Raw genomic sequence first — 19,257 nt, 5'->3', positions numbered from 1 at the left:
TGCCAGGATTTTGGTAGGACATCTGCAAACCTAAGAGCTCTTCATCCTCCCTCTAGACAAATCTGGCTGTCATTTCTATGTCTTGAATCCCAGGCTCAGTACTGTCCTCCTTCACTTACCAAAGACAATGGGTGTTGTTTAACTTACCTTTCTCTCAAACTGAAGTTGCTTGAATGTAGGCCACTGACTAACAGTTTGACCATTAATTAAGGCAGATTAAAGATTCCCCCTCCCCAGTTTCAGGAATTCACAAATGAATTTCAAATGTTTTAATAAAATATTTGCTATTGATGTGTTCTTCATAGCAGCTTTGATTGTTGACTTCTCCAAATTCTCCTTGGTTCCTCTGCTCGGACTTTTTGTGTCACCCAGCATTCTTCTCACTCCCCATTTCCATTTGTCAAAATCCTTCTCCCACCATGACACTGAATCACATTCATTCTTGTTCTATAGCTGGATGTGAACATATCAGACTGCCCCATGGATTGCAACCCTCAAGGGCAGGAACCAAGTGTAATTTATCTTTCATCCCACTCACACCCAATATAGCAGATAAGATAGTAAATGAGAATAAATGAAATAGCATATGTGAAATCCCTGTGTATAATGCAAATTACTATGGAAGTGATAGTTCTTATTAGATGATTTCTCTCCCTCTCTTTCTCTCTCTCGTACACACACACGCACACACATATATACAGAGCAAAAGAATTCACTGTTTTTCCTATGGAGTTGTGTTTATCCATCTATATTGTCCACCCCATAAGAGTCTGGGGGTCCCCCACCCTACCTCTCTGCACCATTCTCTTCTCCAACAATCTTCTTGCTTTTTTTATTCTCTGTCTTCATCCCAAGGTCTTAGCCAACGACCCTCTCAGTCAGAGTGGAAGCTCATACCAAATATAACCTACATGTTTATATTTGCCCCATGGACTGCCTTCATGATTTTATGTATATGTGAGTGTGTGTGTGTGTGTGTGTGTAATTAGTCAACACATTAAAATCAGAGGAATGCACATTAAAATTCTGCTTGGGGGGGAGGGGATTCCCTGGTGGTCCAGTGATTAAGGGTCTGCCTTCCAATGCAGGGGATATGGATTTGACCCCTGGTTGAAGAAATGGGATCCCACATACGGTGGGGCAACTAAGCTCACATGCTGCAACTAAGACTCTGACTCAGCCAAAAATAAATAAATAAATGTTTTTTAAAAAACCCACTTGGGGTTTCTATTGAAGCACGGAATCAGAGATGCTCTCTACCTGAGATCCACCCTTCCTTGTTTGGTAGTGCCCACTTTCCCCATTGCTTCCTTGTTACTAAGGCAAGAGTCACATGTAACTTGTCAATATGCTTCTGCTGCTATTTTTCTTACTCTAGAGGCATATTTTGCTGATTTCACATCTCTACCAAAACTGGCAAAAAGAAACACAGATGAAGAAGGCTGCGTGAACTTTCTGACAGCAGACCTGCTGCACTCATTTATGTTACTCATGTGGCCACTGGAACGTGATTTTTACATCTCTGATACAATGCATCTGTATCTGTGAGTCTGATCAAGGAAGCAGGATCACTATGAGTGACATGAAGTAAAGGGTTTGTTATGCAATTGGAGTTGGTAAAGAAGTTACAGAAATCTGGTAGTGGACCTGAAACCAGCTGTCATTGGTCAGCAGGGCCGACAGGAAAAAATCCTGGGCATGGAACAGGAAAGAAAAAAGGCAAACTGGAACCTGTGAGGACAAACTGGAACCTCCAACAGTCTCTCATCACCTCCAACCTCGATGAAGCTGATACTCTTCACTACTGGTCCCAGGACTTAGATGAGCTGAAGTTCAGTCTTAATGCCAATCAGGAGAGCCAGAAAATATTAACTTGGTACAAAATAATTGTGGTTTCAGACAGTGAATTTTAAATCATTACAACTAGGCTCAAACACATCTTTATTAATCAAAATAGGAACCATTACAAGCAACACATTTTTGCCAACAAGAAATAAGTTTGTTTAGAAATAAGTTTGTAGTGTAAAAATCCATGCTTCAGGATTCGATGAACTCTTGGAAGGCATTTTCTGCATCCTGCTGGTTGTGGAAGCATTTTCCCTGCAAAAAGTTGTCCAGATGCTTGAAGAAGTGGTAGTTGATTGGTGAGAGGTCACATGAATATGGCAGACGAGGCAAAACTTCAAAGCCCAATTCATTCAATGATTGAACCGTTGGTTATGTGAAGTGAAGTGGGGTGTTGTCATGGAAAAGAATTGGGCCCATTCTGTTGATCAGTATCAGCTGCAGGCATTGCAGTTTTCAGTGCATCTCATCAATTTGCTGAGCATACTTCTCAGATGTAATGGTTTTGCTGGGATTCAGAAAGTTGTAGTGGATCAGACCGGCAGCAGACCACCAAACAGTGACCATGACCTTTTCTTGGTACAAGTTTGGCTTTGGGAGCTTTGGAGCTTCTTCTCAGTCCAACCACTGAGCTGGTCATCACTGGTTATTTATAAAATCCACTGTTCATCACACATCATGATCTGATTGAGAAATGGTTAATTGTTGTTGAGTAGAATAAGAGAAGACAACACTTCAAAACAATGATATTTTGATTTACGGTCAGCTCATGATGTACCCACTTATTTTCACCTTTCCAGTTTGCTTCAAATGCTGAATAACTGTAGAATGGTCAATATTGTGTTCTTAGGCAACTTCTCATGTAACTGGGAGAGGATCAGCTTCGATGATGGCTCTCAACTGACCGTTGTCAACTTCTGATGGCTGGCCACTATGCTTCTCATCTTCAAGGCTCTTGTCTCCTCTGCAAAACTTCTTGAACCACCACTGCACTGTATGTTTATTAGCAGTTCCTGGCCAAATGCATTGTTGATGTTGCAAGTTGTCTCTGCTGTTCTACAACCTATTTTGAACTCAAAAAAAATCATTCAAATTTGCTTGCTAAGATCATTTCTATAATCTAAAATAAATATAAAATAAACAGCAAGTAATAAGTCATTAGCAAAAAAACAAAGCAAGAAATGCACATTAAAATGATGTATAACATAATCACATTTATTTAAGAATGTATTCCAGAATTAAACGGTAAAGATCAACAGTGCAAAACCAGAATTACTTTTGCATCTATCTAACAGCTCTGCAATAACAGTCTTGAGCTGCAAGATAGCCTAGCAACCTACACTGACTTTCAGTGTACAACAACTGCTGTTTCCCTTCGATCTCCCAAACCTCAGGTAAATTTCTTTGGTGACCAACCCTGACCCAGAACCATACAGTGAAGGGAATCCTGGGAAATTCCTCCTTACCTAAGTGACCTAGGACAAAACCACTACAGCACCCACCAGTTAGTTTGGGCAGGTCTAATTACCAGAGTGTTCACAATGAATAAATATTTATTGTACTTCATCTGAACAAATAAATCTAACCTAATCATAGAAGGAAAAAACAAACATAGCTTAGAAAACAGAAAAATAATTTTGAGAATGTAAGGATATATTGTAATCATGATCTAACATCCAACCCAATATCTTGCCATAGTAAATGGTTAATGTATTTTAGTGAATTATATCAGATAGTCCTGGTTATCTTGTTAAAAGCCAAATTAAAGATAAGATTCATATTAGGGAGAATAGCAATATCATGAAACAGCTTTTGGTTTTACTAATGTTTCATTGTTCAAGAAAGAAGCTCTTCTTTAGACAAAGTAAATATTTTGTTTATATATCAAATATCCCTTTTATGGATCACAGCCTTGTCATGGCAAAGGGGCTTGAATAACTTAGTCAAGCTATGAGTCATGCCACGCAGGGTTACCGAAGATGGACAGGTCATAGTGAAGAGTTCTGACAAAATGTGGTCTACCAGCGGAGGAAATGGCAGCCCAATCCAGTATTCTTGCCTAGAGAACCCTATGGACAGTACGAAAAGGCAAAAAGATATGACAACAGAAGATGAGCCCCACGGGTCAGAAGGTATCCAATATGTTACTGGGGAAGAACAGAGAGCAATTACTAATAGCTCCAGAAAGAATAAAGCAGCTGGGCCAAGGTAGAAATGAGAAATGACAAAGTAGAAATCCTCAGTTGAGGATGTGTCTGGTGATGAAAGTAAAGTCTGATGCTGTAAAGAACAATATTGCATAGGAACCTAGAATGTTAGGTCCATGAATCAAGGTAAACTGGATGTGGTCAAGCAAGAGATAGTTAACAGTGAACATCAACATCTTAGGAATCAGTGAGCTAAAATGGATGGGAATGCGCGAATTTAACTTAGACTATTTTACCTACTACTATGGGCAGGCATCCCTCTGAAGAAATGAAGTAGCCCTCATAGTCAACAAAAGAGTGTGAAATGCAGCACTTGGGTGCAACTTCAAAAACAACAGAATGATCTTGGTTTATTTCCAAAGCAAATCATTCAACAATACAGTAACCCAAATCTATGCCCCAACCACTGATGCTAAAGAAGCTGAGGTTGACCAGTTCTATGAAGACTTACAACACTTTCTAGAAATAACACTGTGAGTCATATGGTAAAAGGAATTCACTATAGAGGTTAGATCTGACAAAACCATGAGGATGGATGAAGAAGTCTATATAATCCAACCAAGATAAATTCCTAGATGGCTTATGTAAGTTGATTTAGTTTTATGTTTGATTTATTTTTCAATATCACTTATCAAGAAAGGTGTATTTGACGTCTTGATAAGCAGCATTGAAAAATATCACTCACAGTGAGTCAGCTTCTCCGACCAAACCCTCACCAATACCTCATAGATGTTTGGTACTGGGGATCTCAAAGTCAAATGCATCAGAGGACAAACAGAAAGAATTCTCCCACTTACTGGATTAATATATCTAACTTAATAAGAGTTGTCCCTAAGCTAGCTATTGATAGGAGTTTTCAGTGTAACTGGATAACATATTCTTATCTGAGTACACATTTTCTTTTAGCAAAGTTTAACCAGAAATTCTCTAATAATTATTTTGATAGGCTTTAGAAATTAAAATGGCTTTAGAAATTAAAATGGCACGTTGTATTAACATGATATTTAGCTCAGAAATACTTGAGTTTTTTAAAGAATCACACCTCTTTATGCATCTTTCCAAGACAAATATTATATCCCTTAGACCTTGAGCTCTACCAGTGCTAGAAGAGATCTCAAAATAAAATCCATATTTCTTGAATCCTACTTCTTCAGTGTGTAAATCTGAAACTTCCCAGAAAAGACCTTCCCTTGATATGGAAGCTTCTGAGAAGGAAGATCATGTTTTCCACAGAATCCTGAGGGATTCCATGATCCACTTTCAGCACATTTTGTCAGTAAGTTCAATGCAGTTCAAAGTCACAGGTCAGTCATGAGGTTTAAAACACTCATCACATTAAATTTGAAGAATAACCCATCAATGTAATCATATCTAAACATCTACTTTGAATCCCTAATTATTAAATGAGCTTGTCCACCAGAACTCTATACCTGTACACCCATATGAAAAATCTACTGCAGACTGCTTTAAAAAATCTATTCTAGGCCCATTATAAAAGATGCCTAAGCATCACTAATTATTTTGACTTTGGAAACTCATTAACAAATATTTACACCCTGGAACAGATCCAATTTCAGAATAAGCTACAGCTGGAGAAGATTACAGTACAAACAAAAAATTCTCTGACTCTCTCAAACCTATGAGTCCTGGATGAGAAATTCAGAAGGACTGAATTCTTCTGCTTTGGAGACCAAAATGAGAATAAATCATTGTACCAACTGATGATTATTTAAATGTGCTGTTAAGCGCATATTCCTGATGGATTTATTTCAAATTCATTTTCATATTTAGACAATAGGTGAGATTAAAATGTGTATACTACATGCAGAAACATGTATGTCTATTTACAAAATATAGATTAGCAATAATTCTGCAGTGTTATTTGGGCATTTTTAGTGCTCACTAGTGAAGAGCTCACCACCTGCTGTGGTTTTATAGGCAGCAGAGACAAGTAAGTTTGGGGCTCCAAATGTCAAATCCTTCTACCTAGTTATTCAGTAGTAATGTCAAGCACATGAATGGAGATGTTCATTCAGAATTTTGTATGTGAAATAAACAAGAAAAACTGAAAATCCTATTAAGATATTCCCTCCTACCCCACCTCTCTATACACACGTACACACACACACACACACACACACACACACAATGCATGACCCTCAGGCAGTATGCCCTTTAAAATGGAACACTGACTTCAGGCATAACTTGGTGGCCATTTCAGGGAGGCAGGTGCTCAGCTTCTTTCATCTTTGCTCTGTGACAGTTTCTCTGTCATGGACACCATCATCAGTCTGACACATGTATGCCATCCCCTTTAATAATCCAGAGAGGTCTTACAGTCAGAGGTTCCCTTCAAATGACTGACAGCCAGGGAGGTACCATACCTGCAATAGAGCTGTCAGCTGGGGTGAGAAGATAGGGTCTGTGGGGAATTCCTTTCTCTCCCAACAAGGAACCTTCACTCAGCATGACCTGCCTTGGAAAATGCTTTGGACAAGGTCCTTTCTTTCCCACTTCAAATCCTGCCTTGAAACAAGCTTTCTCTGCCACTTGCAATTACTGTAAATCAATTTCCAAACAGAAATTCACTATGCTAAGTATGCATCAGCCAGATGAGTAGAGAGATGACAGGTGACCCTGACTACTGTCAGGTGGGATCTCCTCTTTCTTCTCCCACGAACCCCCAAGAAATTACAAGATGACTCAGACACATAGAATTACGAGGCTGGAGATGACCTCAGGAGACTATCCAGTCCTGCCTTCTGGAATTGCCCACAACCTAAACTTCTCTTGCTTTTTCAGTATATTGAGTTTTTACTGCTATTGTTTAACAAAACCAAAATGCTAATATAAACATCTTCAATGAGAAAAACAAATTAGCGTAGGAACCAGAGACTTCCATTCCAATCACCAACCCATTCTGTGTAACCCCCATTTAACTCTTAATTTTATGTACTGAGTTGACCGAAAAGTTCAAACTTCTGGGCAACCCAATACTTTGTGATATGTCACAATCCAGTATTCATTACTCCTTATCTGAAAAATCTTTCTATTAAGTAACATTTTAGACTCGGAAAGCCCTGTGAATTATGTGCTATTTTCTTCTCCCAGCCCCCTGGCTCAGGTAACTCATCTAAGTTCCTAAGTTCTTCATTTCCAGATGAGATTATTGAGTGGTATGTGGGCTGGCCTGGGCTCCTATAGAGATCATGAGTGAGGCCAGGATAAAGCTCTGCCTTGCATGAAATATCTTGAATCTCATTCTCCTTCTTAAAGGAACAGGAATCTACTACTGGAAGAAAAAGACAAATTGTAGAAGAAAAGACCATAAACCATGTGACAGAAGAAGATTCTGCCATGATTGGCAGGCTTATAGATTGATGCGCAATGCAGGAAGATTCCATAGAAATAGCCAGCTTTGTCACAAAGAAGCTGATTGGCTGCCATGGTAGTCAATGTGCAAGAGAACTTACTGAAAATAAACAGTGGGAAATTTTTCTTCACTGTCTGCTTGGAGCTGGTATAGAGAAGGGAAGAATACAGATAAGCCTTGTTATGCCAAGTGAAAAAAGCCAGGCACACAATGCCACATACGGTCTTATTCCATTTATAGGAAATATTTAGAATAGGCAAATTCATAGGGACAGAAATCAGGTTAGTAGTTGCCAGGGGGACTGGAGCAGGAGGATGGGGAGTAACTGCTCACTGGGTAAGGGGTTTCCTTTGGGGATGATTAAAACATTTTGGAGCTAGATAGTGGTGATGGTTGTACAATATCATGAATGTACTAAACAGCACTGATTGTAAATTTTACGTTATGTGTTTATGTTGAAAGAGGATATCCCTGTGGCCTTTAAGAGAAGGAATATTTTCTCCAGTACCTGTGGTCCTCCCATGCAGCCAGAATGGAGGAGCAGATGACAGACCAAAAGGGAGAAGAAAAGAGGAGCCCCCAAGAGGAAAAGGGAGAGTAAGGCAGCTGCTCCCTCTTCCAGGATCACACCAAGGAAAAGGTCTTCACATGCACTTGTGTCACAAGTACTTTCTCACATGCCTTGAAAGACCCAGACAGACCTAGACTAAAACCTGGCTCATCCTTCTAGCTATGTGGCTCTTGACAAGACATATCACCAAGTACTCCTGGAGTGCCCACTGCATACAGGACTGTGTCATGAGCCCTACATACATCATCTCCAAGCCTATGAGGCAGCAGTTGATAGCTCCTCTAATGGACATATGAGGAGCCTGCGATTTAAAATGGTTTAAGAAGTTGCCCCAAATCATTCAGGCAGTAAGAACACAGTTAAGATTATTAAGCTTTACTGTCCCAATTTCTAAAATGAGAAGAATAATAACTGCTTTGCAAGGTTATCACAAGGATTAGAGATGAAGTGTGGAATGTCACTGACATCTGGATGGCACTGCACAAGTGTTCAGTAAATAGTAGCTAGAATAAGTGATCGACTCCTGAGGTGGCACCACAGAGAAGGAATTTTACTGATGAGAGTGGTCACCTACGTGACTAGGCTCTAAGTCAACCTACAAGGAAGTCAACTTCCTTCTAATGCTCATCTAACCATTTAAAAGGACACATCCAAGACAATAGACTATAATAGATCAGTATGTAACATATCAAAACAGGTGCAATGTCAGGGGAGGGGCAGAAGATTGGTGCCTCCTTGGACAGGCAGACTCCAAATGAAGGGAAGGGACTGGGAGAGCAGTGAGCTCTCATCTGATCAGAAAGAAATGGCTCCTGAAAGTATTTATCAAGAAGAGTTCTGGAGATGCTCTGGCCTCTGATGGTCCAGCTGCATGACAGAGTCTATTAATGGTAGCAATAATGATGACAAGTGCCATCATTTTGCATTTACTATAACCAGGAATTAAGTAAAGTGTGTCACACACGTTTTCTCATATAGCCCATTTCATTGATGAGAAAACTGAAGCACAGGACCATGAAGCTACTGAGTGGCTGAGCTGGGACTGGAACACAGGCCTGCATGACTGTAAAACCATAGCTCTTTACTAATATATTACTTCCCAAGAGGAAGACACCTAGCCCCTCATTACAAGTCACGGCTATGTCAGGCATGAATAGAAATGGGCTCAATAAGTGTCAGTATCTATCCAAGGACTAATATTTACCAAAGAGAAAAAAAAAAAAGATACAGTGGTCTAGGCCCTATACAGAATAGAAAGCAGGAAATTACATCACCAAAAGCAGATACTAATGCACGCATGAGAGTTAAGGCCTTCTCTCTTGTAGACAGACACTCTGAAAACCACTGAGGTCTAACACTTCAGCTTTCCAGACCTCTTAAAGATATTTTTTCAGTTGGTCCTGGTTCCAGCAAGGTAGAGACAGACCTTCCATTTATAGGCCATAGTGGTACTGTTGGTACAACTAAAACACTAAAGGCATAATTGGCCACATGTGGAATCTGGCTCCTAAAAACTGCACATATGGGACTTCCATGGTGTCACAGTGGACAAGAATCCACCTGCCAGTGCAGGGGATATTGGTTCAATCCCTGGTCCAGGAAGATTCCACATGCATCAGAGCAACTAAACCCATGCACCACAACTGAGAGCCACAACTCCTGAAGCCCTTGTGCCCTAGAGCCTACACGTTATAATTACTGAGCACTTGTGCTGCAACTACTGAAGACCACGTGCCTAGAGCCTGTGCTCCGCCACAAGAGAAGCCACCACAATGAGAAACCCAGGCACCACAAGAGCAGCCCCTGCTCACTGCAACTAGAAAAAGCCTGAGCAAAACAATGAAGATCGGCACAGCCAAAGATAAATTAATTTTAAAAACTGCACAGATGAACCTTAGTAAAAAATACATAAAAGAAACCTTAAATACTCAATTTACTAGTCTATTTATCCAGCTCCATATAAGAGAAGTTTCCGAATTTCTCACCACATTCACAGTTTAGTCAACACACCACCAAGAGTTTATCTGCAAATGCTGCTATGAGAAAAACATTTGTGATCACATGTCATTTTGAGAGACTGGAATTAATTACTAGATTTACTTATCTGAAAATTATATAACTCTACAGGTATTTGATAGATAACTATCATGGGTGTACTAACACATCTTATGGATTCTAAGATGCACATTCTTTTTTGCACATTTTAACACCTGTGAAATCCAGATGCAGATGTGTTCTACTATCACTATCAGCAAGGCCGCAGTCCTGGCAGAGTTGTCATGTTCTGCTCATGTGAGAACATTAAAAGCGCCAGCATAAAAAATTGTGGAATGAATGTTACTGACAATGGAAGAAAATCAAAGAGTGAACAGTGGGGCACTTTTTAACAAAATGCTATATCATGAATGCTATTGATAACCCAGAAGAAAGTATTGGAAAGCATTTCATCCTAGTTTAGTTCAGCATTCATCATTAATTTGTGACAGATAAAATACTCATACTTCTTGTAATCAGTAACATGTGAGATTTGCTAGTGTTTAAGGAACAAGTATATCACAATGCAGTGAGTTTATAGGAATAAAAGAACCAAATCTCTAATAATTAAAAGAAAATAAATCTAATTTCCTTTCACTCTAGGAATATTAAAAGTTTAAAATATCACAGTAACATTTATGTATAATATACACTCTACCTGAAAAAGATACTATGACATGAACCATTTTCTTGTTGCTTCTTAAACTTTATTTAAAATATAGTATCTACTATATTTTCAATACAAAAGAATTGAAGAAATTCTTAAAATCCTTAAAATAGGAAAATAATTTATATTACAAAGTGTCACGCATTTAGACTTAAGTTAAACGGAAACTTGCTAAGCCTCAGTTTCTTCATTCATAAAATGGGGTTCATTTTATGAACCCTTCTTCTTGGGGTTTGTTATGAGAATTAAGTGGCTGACACATAGAAAATGTTTAGTAAGGAGATCCATATGGTAGGAGATAAATAATTCATAAATATATTATTCTGATAGTTATTTTTGTGCTTCTTTTACATCCCGGCCCAGGACTCAACAAATATTTTTGTTAAGTAAGAGTGTAAAAAATGAGAAACTAAAGTGTCATATTTCCATCATTTTAAAAGATTCTATTCCCAGAAATGAATTATTTGAAAATGTTATTTTTAAGCTTACATAATACTTTCCTCATAGATGCAAAACCAGATGATTTTCAAAGTATTTTTGCAGGAATAAAGATGAAAAAGTAAGTCCATTTTTCTCTGACACTTAGGTACTAAAAAGGATTAATGGCTCAGTGCATTCAGGGAAAAGATGCAGTCTGAAGAGATATCCTTGGTATTGGGGGTGGGGGTGTGAGTGGCTGAGTTAGGGTTAGGGGAGGGTAGAAAGAGAAGAGAGAAAACTGCAGTTGGTTATAATCCACAATTCAATTTCAATCTTTGACGAGGTAGAGTCTGTTCCCCTACACACACTTTTCTTTTTTTTTTTTTAAGATCTTGAAAACGTTTAGTCAAATGGGTCTTAAATGTCAACCCTCTGGTGAGGAAGGAAAAGGGCAACACACAGATCCTTGCCCGGTTTGTTTCAAGCAAGATACATAAGAAAACAAGCTCAAAATAAAACAGGGGATACCGCAATTATAAGGTACCCTTCTCAAAAAAAAAAAAAATCTGTGCTTGACATTAAAATGTGAAACATCAAGAGGTGGCTGTAGCTTTTAGAATTTTATAACTAAGTTTTTTTCTAACCCTAAAAATAAAGTATGTTTGATAACATGCCATTTCATAAATATCATATATATATATACAGTAGGAACACTTTTTGCACATATTCCACATTTACATCTCAAATGTGCATTTTGAAAATACCTACCAAACACTAAATCACAGATAGAAACCCACAGCCTCCTAGGTAGGCAGCAATGTCAGGCGAAGGGCACTGGAAGGGAAGTTGGGAAACCTGTGTCTCCTTCCAGCCATGCCCCAAACCAGCTGGGTGACCATAAAGAGTCCCTTGACCTCTCTGTTTCTCAATTTGGACTTAAGATAGTTCCAATTCCAACATTCTTTGACTATCATGTGGATTTTGCCCATGGTGACCTTAATGTCAATAACAAGTGTAGGGAATAACATTTACAATTCCAGTCACTGCATTGTCTTAACTCCTACTCCATCTTACTTCTCTTCATGCTTCAAAACATACTGTCAGTCTTTCATCATTGCACAAGCCCAAACACACACTTCAAGAAAAGGAGAAAATCATGCTGTGAGAATGATTCACAGTTTTTCATCTGATGTATTGAACACAGCCATATTTCAGTGCTAATTATGAAATAGCAAACGTAAATGGCTGTGTCCCTCCCTGAGTCTGCTGGGTCCACATTATACTTCCTTTCAAGGTGAGTGTGGCTTGCATACAAACCCCTTCTCCTCCACCCTCTTCTGGCCAGAAGACAGTGACTCCCTTAAGCTCCTCAAGAGCACAACTCCAAAGAAAAGGTGCAATTTAATTCTTAGCCTGAAACACAGCCCATTTGGAAGGACACCAGTCACCAGGGTATTGTTAGTGCCTTGAAATGGCCAACAGGGATTGCTGACTCTGCGAATCTCACTCCAAAGGCAGGAATTCTATTTGAATTACTAACATAACAGATGTTTGCTAGGATCCACCATGCAGTCTGCATACACAGTTATGCTAATTTGGCAGCACTCCTCTTCCAGTTATCTCTGAGCCATTAGAGCACGCAGCTAGTAGGTCCTTCTGTCTAACTAATAATTGCCTATTATTGATATTAATTAACATTTTTTGCACCTTTCCTTGGTTTTGACCTAGTATCTGTTGGTAGTCTAATGACTGTGGCCTATTAAAAGTCAAAATACAGGGGCCTATAGTAGTCATGAGCCATTTATCAAAACGCAAACAAGGCCAATTAAACAGGCAGCCAGACAGTTGTCTTGATTTGCTGCTGACTGTTTCTTGATCACCATTATAAATTGCTAATAGGGCAGAAAGCGCTAAGCGGGGAGCATCTGTGGGGGGCTGGTTATTGCTCACTCCCCGCCTGGTGACAGGTGAGAGAGAGGCTAGTGATGGTCTTATTGATGTGAACTGCCCATCAGTTGGTAGTTATTGTTAAAGTTCATGATGCTACAGCTGATCCCATCCTGCTGAGAGTCAATCAAATTAATTAGAGCTAGAAATTCTTCTTCATTATTTAAGAGCATGGGTACTGAAAGAAGTCCTGTAATTTGGATCCAAAGGCAATGATGGAAAAAAATCTTCATGTAGTACAGTGTGGGAAAAAAAAATCAGATATTGCTTCTTCCATTATTTATAATAAGGGCTGTGGCTAAAGGTTTTTATAGGCACAGATCAAGAGATCATAATAGAAGCATATTGACAGATTTTTTTTCTGCAATACTCCAAGGAACTGGTTGTAGCAGGAAAATATATCAAAACCTTATCATCAGAGCTGAGATCTTCTGTGAAAAATCAATAAAGAGTTATACATGGTTTGAGTTTAAACAGTTCTCTGTAGTCATTTAAACATAGTGCATCTGTACAGCTTTTTACCTCTGGAGACCAAGGTAACCTAGCAACCAGAGGGCTTAAACCGATTAACTACAAATGAAGTACTGTACACCTATCAAAGCAATTGTTCATCGTTGCCTTTGTTGCAGAGACTAAGCTAATTGAACATGATACAGTATGAAGATAATTAACACCCATGAGTTTGTTAATTGCCTGTTAGCACTACAACACAGTCTCTTGGTTTCTTTTTAACTGTCTCCTTTGTAGCCTCTTACTTCCCTTAAAATGGTGCAGGACCTGTTTAACTGGCAATGATATCTTGGAGTTTATTAACCCTTTTTAAATTTAGAAAAAAAAAAGGCCCTGTCTTAATGAAGCATATTGCATAAGCTTATTAAATACAAGCTCTCACTTTGTCCATTTTCCCAAGACTCGGAATCTGTTTTACAGATACTGTACAAACTATGTTTATTTTTTTTGCTAATTTATTTTAAGCAATTTAGCCATTACAAATGCTCTCGAAAAAAAATGGTTTTAGTGGTTCCCTTTATTACTCAGCTGCTCTGCTTTTGAGAGTGAGCGATAAATGTCTTTGAGGGTTGGCATATTAATTGAAGGCAGCATCTGGTCAGCAGCTGACCTGCTCCAGTTGTCCTGCTCCAACCAAGTGAGAGAGAAAGAAGCTTTGCCGGTTCTATTTGCCAAGCCCTCTGTTTCCTCGCAGCCGTGGACTAAGAACCCGCATTTTATCTCTGCTGGATCACCACATGGATGCCAGAAAATCAACTGGGCAGGAAAATCTGTTAATCTAAAGTGATTTAAATCTAAGAAATCATTTAAAATAAAAATTTCAATCATTATCTTTTTGGAAAAGTACTTTTTCCCCTCAAGTCTAACTGCACACGTCATGACAATACCTCAAAATGACCTATCACAAGAATAATTCAAAGTCAATAGAATTGCCTAGCAAGGAACAATTTGATTTTTTGGAAAAAAAAAAAATAGGGCAGCTGATTACAAGCTTAAGAGGAAATGGAAAACCCCAGTGCTGTGTGACCAGAAACAATTAACACACTCAGACCCAGGATACACACCCAACACTCAAGATGGGATTTTCTCCTGTTGAGAAGGAACACCTTGGCTATGTCACAATTGTTTAACATGTATTTTCCTGGATGATCCTCTGTGTTTTTCATTACTGTGTCGTGGTTAATATCTGCTGGTAAGTCGGTCCCAGGAGGGCCACTTCTAGTGCCCAATTACAAGTTCTATCATCAATCATAAGTGTTATTTGTTCAACAAATTGAATTGCTAATTAATAACTGATGAGCATTATGGCCTTGAAGACTATAATACTATTAATTATGGTTGGCATGAAAGGGGTCTACCTGGCACATTTTCACCACAATTAGCCTCAGAAGCTTTAAGGGAATATGTCTATGAAGATAACCAAAGAAAGGCCTGGTTTTCCTCCCTCTCCTGCATAAGGACTGACAAACAGCACTGTCTCCGGTAAGGATCCCACCAAACCAACTCCAGCATCCCAACAATGGTTTTCTATCACCATAATTTGTATGAGAAACTTGACGTGGCAAAGACAACCTCACAGAGGCTGATGGCACAGAATGCGGCCCACATGCTCACCAGTATCGTGCTGAAATGCTGCAGCAGGTGAGGTGATGCAGCCATAGCATGGCAACTGGAATGTGGCTGCTGGCTTAATTTGAGGCTCAGTGGTTGCCCCGTTTGTGTTCTGAGCTCTGGTGCAGGCACACAGCAGCTAAATCGCTTTAGCAGGCAGCTGGTGAGCCAGGACTGCTTGCATTTATTCACAGTCAGGAGGGAATACATCATCATTCACCTTGATGACCTTCAGATCAGAGATTTAAAGAGGAGAAGCTAAGAAATGCCCTCTTGCCCACGGCTGGGGAAGGAAAAAACAGTTGCTTTGAAGAATAAACATGCAAAAAGCCTAATAATAATGCTATGAAACTCTGTGGAAGTAGAACAAATGCACTCCGCCTGTGCTCTGAATCTATCTTGTTTCTGTACTCAAAGCCCAGAGCGAACAAACAGGGGAGGGTGATAAAACACTACAAAGACTTTTAAAAGTTATATGACTAATAGGAAGGAACAATGCTTAGTTTTCTCCTGACTGGGTGTACAGGCTCCAGAAGGTAAAAAGCTCATTAAATAGTTATCCGGATAATTCTGTAGTTTGGACCATCACTTCAGATTTAGTGCTAAGTGGATTCTGGAAAATGGATCTGCATGGATCAAATTAACTGGAGAATTAGACAAGTGTTCTCTTTGTGCTGGGTAATCAGAACAGCAACTCTCTCATTATTGCAATTAAAAATGTTTGCAGGTTCAAATTATATAAATATCCTCCCTCACCATTCTGCCAAACTGTCCAGAACGCAGCCCCTTCTCCTAGGCAGGTACACATGTCCTGAGAGGGAAAGAAAACAGGTGCACCTCCCTCCAGATGGTACAATGATTTGTGTATGCTATTTTTAGCTTCACAAAGTTACGAGTTAGGAAGGTTGGTAAAGTGAAGGAAATGTTCACAAAACAGCCTGATTAGGCAAAGTATTCCTGCGAGTTGCCACCACTCTTCTCTATCAATAGAGATACAGTCACAGGAGCACACCAGGTTGGGAAGGGCTCATCAGCAGTCAGCTGGTAAACTATGTCTACAACGGCCAGGATGGAACAGCACAGATATGCCAATAGGTTGATGGTGATATGTGGAAATGACAGTGGAAATCTTTGCAAGGAAGGGAGAGAACAAAGGAGGTGCAGCGAGTTCAGTGTGTGTGGGAAAGAAAGAATGGAGGGTGGGCAGGCAAGGAGCCTTAAATTTCAAACAGGCTCCACCACTGACTACATTCAGGGATTTGAACCAATCATTTAGTCCAACTGAGTCTGTTTCCACTTGTGTAAAACGGGAATATTGATATTTATTCTGCTTATCTTACAGATTCATAAGGAGGATCCAATGAATAATGTATTTGTGGCTTTTGCTTTGAAAGCACTATGAAAAGCATAAAGACAGTTATCTAGAAATGTAAGAGTCCTAATAACTATATTTGTTTGCTTCTTGCCCATTTCAACAGTCATCTCAAACGCTGATGACTCAGACAGTAAAGAATCTGCCTGTAACGCAAGAGACGTGGGTTCAAGTCCTGGGTCAGAAAGATCCCCTGGGGAAGGGAATGGCTACCCACTTCAGTATTCTTTACCTGGAGAATTCCATGGACTGAGAAGCCTAGTGGGCTACAGCCCATGGGGTCACAAAGAGTCAGACATGACTGAACGACTAACACTTTCACCTCAAACAAACAGACAAAGCAGGTTCCAAAGGCCATAGAAGGAATTCTGTCCACCAAACCCTAAATTTCAGAACTACAGAGTGAGTGGTGACTGACAGGCCACTGAAGCTTGTATGAGAAGGGATTTTTTTTCCTTATATTAAATATCAGGCAAGGACACCTGAGCTACAAATAGCCATTTCTAGTGATCACACCTAAGACTACTGCTATAGCAAACTCAAGCTTGAATGTGCATGGTAACCATGTGGGGAAATGAAGGAAGCTGAAAGTCTGCGGTAGGTATGGAGTGGGGCCTCAAACCTGCATTTTTATTGGTCCCTCAGGGCCCTCTGAGGCAGGTGTGTCCACGGCTCCCAGGTGAGAGACACCAGGTCCCACAGACTGCGACCCAGGAAGACTGCTGCTTAGGTGGCATTAGGTGGCAGAGGCAGGATGGGGAGATGTTCACTGCCACCTCAAGACCTGGACTTGGCCAGAAAAGTGGCCTTGGTGAGGGTTCTGGGGCCCTGCAGAACACAGCTCCCAGCCAGCTCCCTAGACCCCCTAGCTCACCTGCTGGCGCCAGGCCGGGTAAGCTGGAGAGCTCCCTGGGAGAAGGCTGGGATCTGCCTCTTACCTCACTCTCTGTCTGATGACCACCATTCTGCTGACTGTAGACTGAATAGGCCCACTAATGTCATTCGCTGATAGCTGGTTGCTTGTGGGAGGGGCCCATTGTGGTACTGACCAATGGCTGAGCAGGACCACTAACGGTCACTCTTTGGCAGACCCTCACTTGGGGGAGGGGCCCACTGTGGTGCTGACCAATGGCTGAGCAGGACCATTAACGGTCACTTTCTGACAGCTGCTCACTTGGGAGAGGGGCCCACTGTGGTGCTGACAATGGCTGAGCAGAACCACTAACGGTCCCCACCACTAACTGTTGCCTGGTTAACTGTGGGGGGAGGGGCAGTGCTGGTAACCAAGCAAAGCACCAGCCATGCTAAAGGCTTTTCATGGCCTGGCTCTATTACAGTCTTGCAACAAAGAAGGTGGAGAGCCACCCCAGGAGCAGGTGTAGATTCTGGCAGCTTGGAACAAGGCACTTACGAGCCACTGCTTCCTTGTGATCAATCCTTTTCTTGTTGTCTGCTTAATTAAAAAAAAAAAAAAACCCTAGACTATTTGTAAGGGGTAAATATTCCTTTCTTATTAAATAAAACATATCATTTGATATTTATACACAGATATTCCCTAAAACAGCTTCCCCAATGGTTCAGTGGTAAAGAATCCACCTGCAATGCAGGGGACAGAGGTTCATTCCCTGGGTCAGGAAGATCCCCTGGTGGAGGAAATGGCAAACTACTCCAGTATTCTTGCCTGGAGAATCCCATGGACAGAGAAGCCTGGTGGGCTGCAGTCCAAAGGGTAGCAGAGTCAGACATGACTGAGCAACTGAACACAGACACACATTCCCCAACATTGTGTTCCATGGAATGTGAGATGTTTATAACAAAGCTCTTCTGAGGACACATAATTGTGGAGAATAGTGTAGGACTTCCCAAGGCTTTCATAATGTTGATGAGCTTTGCAACTCTCTAAGTAAACATGCGGGAATCAGCACTTTCCATATCTATTTGGTTACAGAACTTGCTAAGGAAGTCTGAACAGGGAAAATGTCTAATCCAGTGAAACACAAATATGGAAATTCTGCCTTAAAGGAAATATAAATGAATTGTCTAGTGTAATCTTTCTGCAATCACACTAAGATGGAAATTATCACCATTATCATTTTACTGAAGTGAAAACTGAGGCTCAGGAGACTCCATTTCCAGTGGTCTGGATATGAAAGCTCAGTGAATCCCAAGTAAGTTAAATAAAAATAAATCCTCCTTTAGACACACTATAGTGAAACTATGGAACGTCAAAGACAAAATAAGATCTGAAAAGCAGGCAGAGAGAAGAGACAGATTACCTTCAAACAAGCGATAGTTCATCTGACAGCTCAATGAACAAGAGATGTGATGGAAATCAGGAAACAGTAGAAAAACATCACCAATGAGCTGCAAGAAAATAACAGTCAACCTGGAATTCCATATTCATTAAATCATCTTTCAGATCAGAGTAAAATGAGGACTTTCACTCAACAGACTCTGTCTAACAGAATTTAAAAGATGTAATTCAAGCAGAAGGAAATTGATTCTGCACACAAAAAGACAGTATTAGCAAATAAAATGGAAAATATGTAAGTCTACATGAATATTGGCCCAAGGAAGTTCCTGGGAAATGACTCTGAGTCTGAGATTTGTATGCAGGAGGGTTTTGAGAGAGTTCTCTAGGGGGCAACATCTGTTGGTGAGTAAACAAAGCAAAATTGGCAGAGAAAGGAATGAATTGTG

General features: G+C 40.1%; 1 protein-coding gene across 25 annotated transcripts in view; it reads right to left on the bottom strand.

The window, feature by feature from the left end:
- LOC145543551 (uncharacterized) overlaps nucleotides 1-19,195 on the bottom strand; it is a 570,959-nt gene extending 551,764 nt beyond the window's left edge. For 13 of the 25 annotated variants that reach the window (XR_014080849.1, XR_014080817.1, XR_014080841.1 and 10 more), the window contains exon 1: nucleotides 17,496-17,538. Coding sequence is in view for 1 of the 25 variants with exons in the window: in XM_081585371.1 (XP_081441497.1) it covers nucleotides 17,496-17,521 (26 nt within the window). In the remaining 24 variants the exon portion in view is untranslated. Of the gene's footprint in view, nucleotides 1-1,924; nucleotides 2,966-17,431; nucleotides 17,539-18,833 lie in introns of those variants that run through there. The other 12 variants (XR_014080843.1, XR_014080839.1, XR_014080808.1 and 9 more) reach the window with 8 other exon arrangements.
- Between the last annotated feature and the right edge of the window lie 62 nt (nucleotides 19,196-19,257).

This window comes from Giraffa tippelskirchi, chromosome 3 (assembly GCF_054371585.1).
Source record: "Giraffa tippelskirchi isolate mGirTip1 chromosome 3, T2T-mGirTip1v1.2.pri, whole genome shotgun sequence".
NCBI lineage: Eukaryota > Metazoa > Chordata > Mammalia > Artiodactyla > Giraffidae > Giraffa > Giraffa tippelskirchi.
Note: the sequence above shows the minus strand (reverse complement) of the source record. Positions and strands in the feature narration are given on the sequence as shown.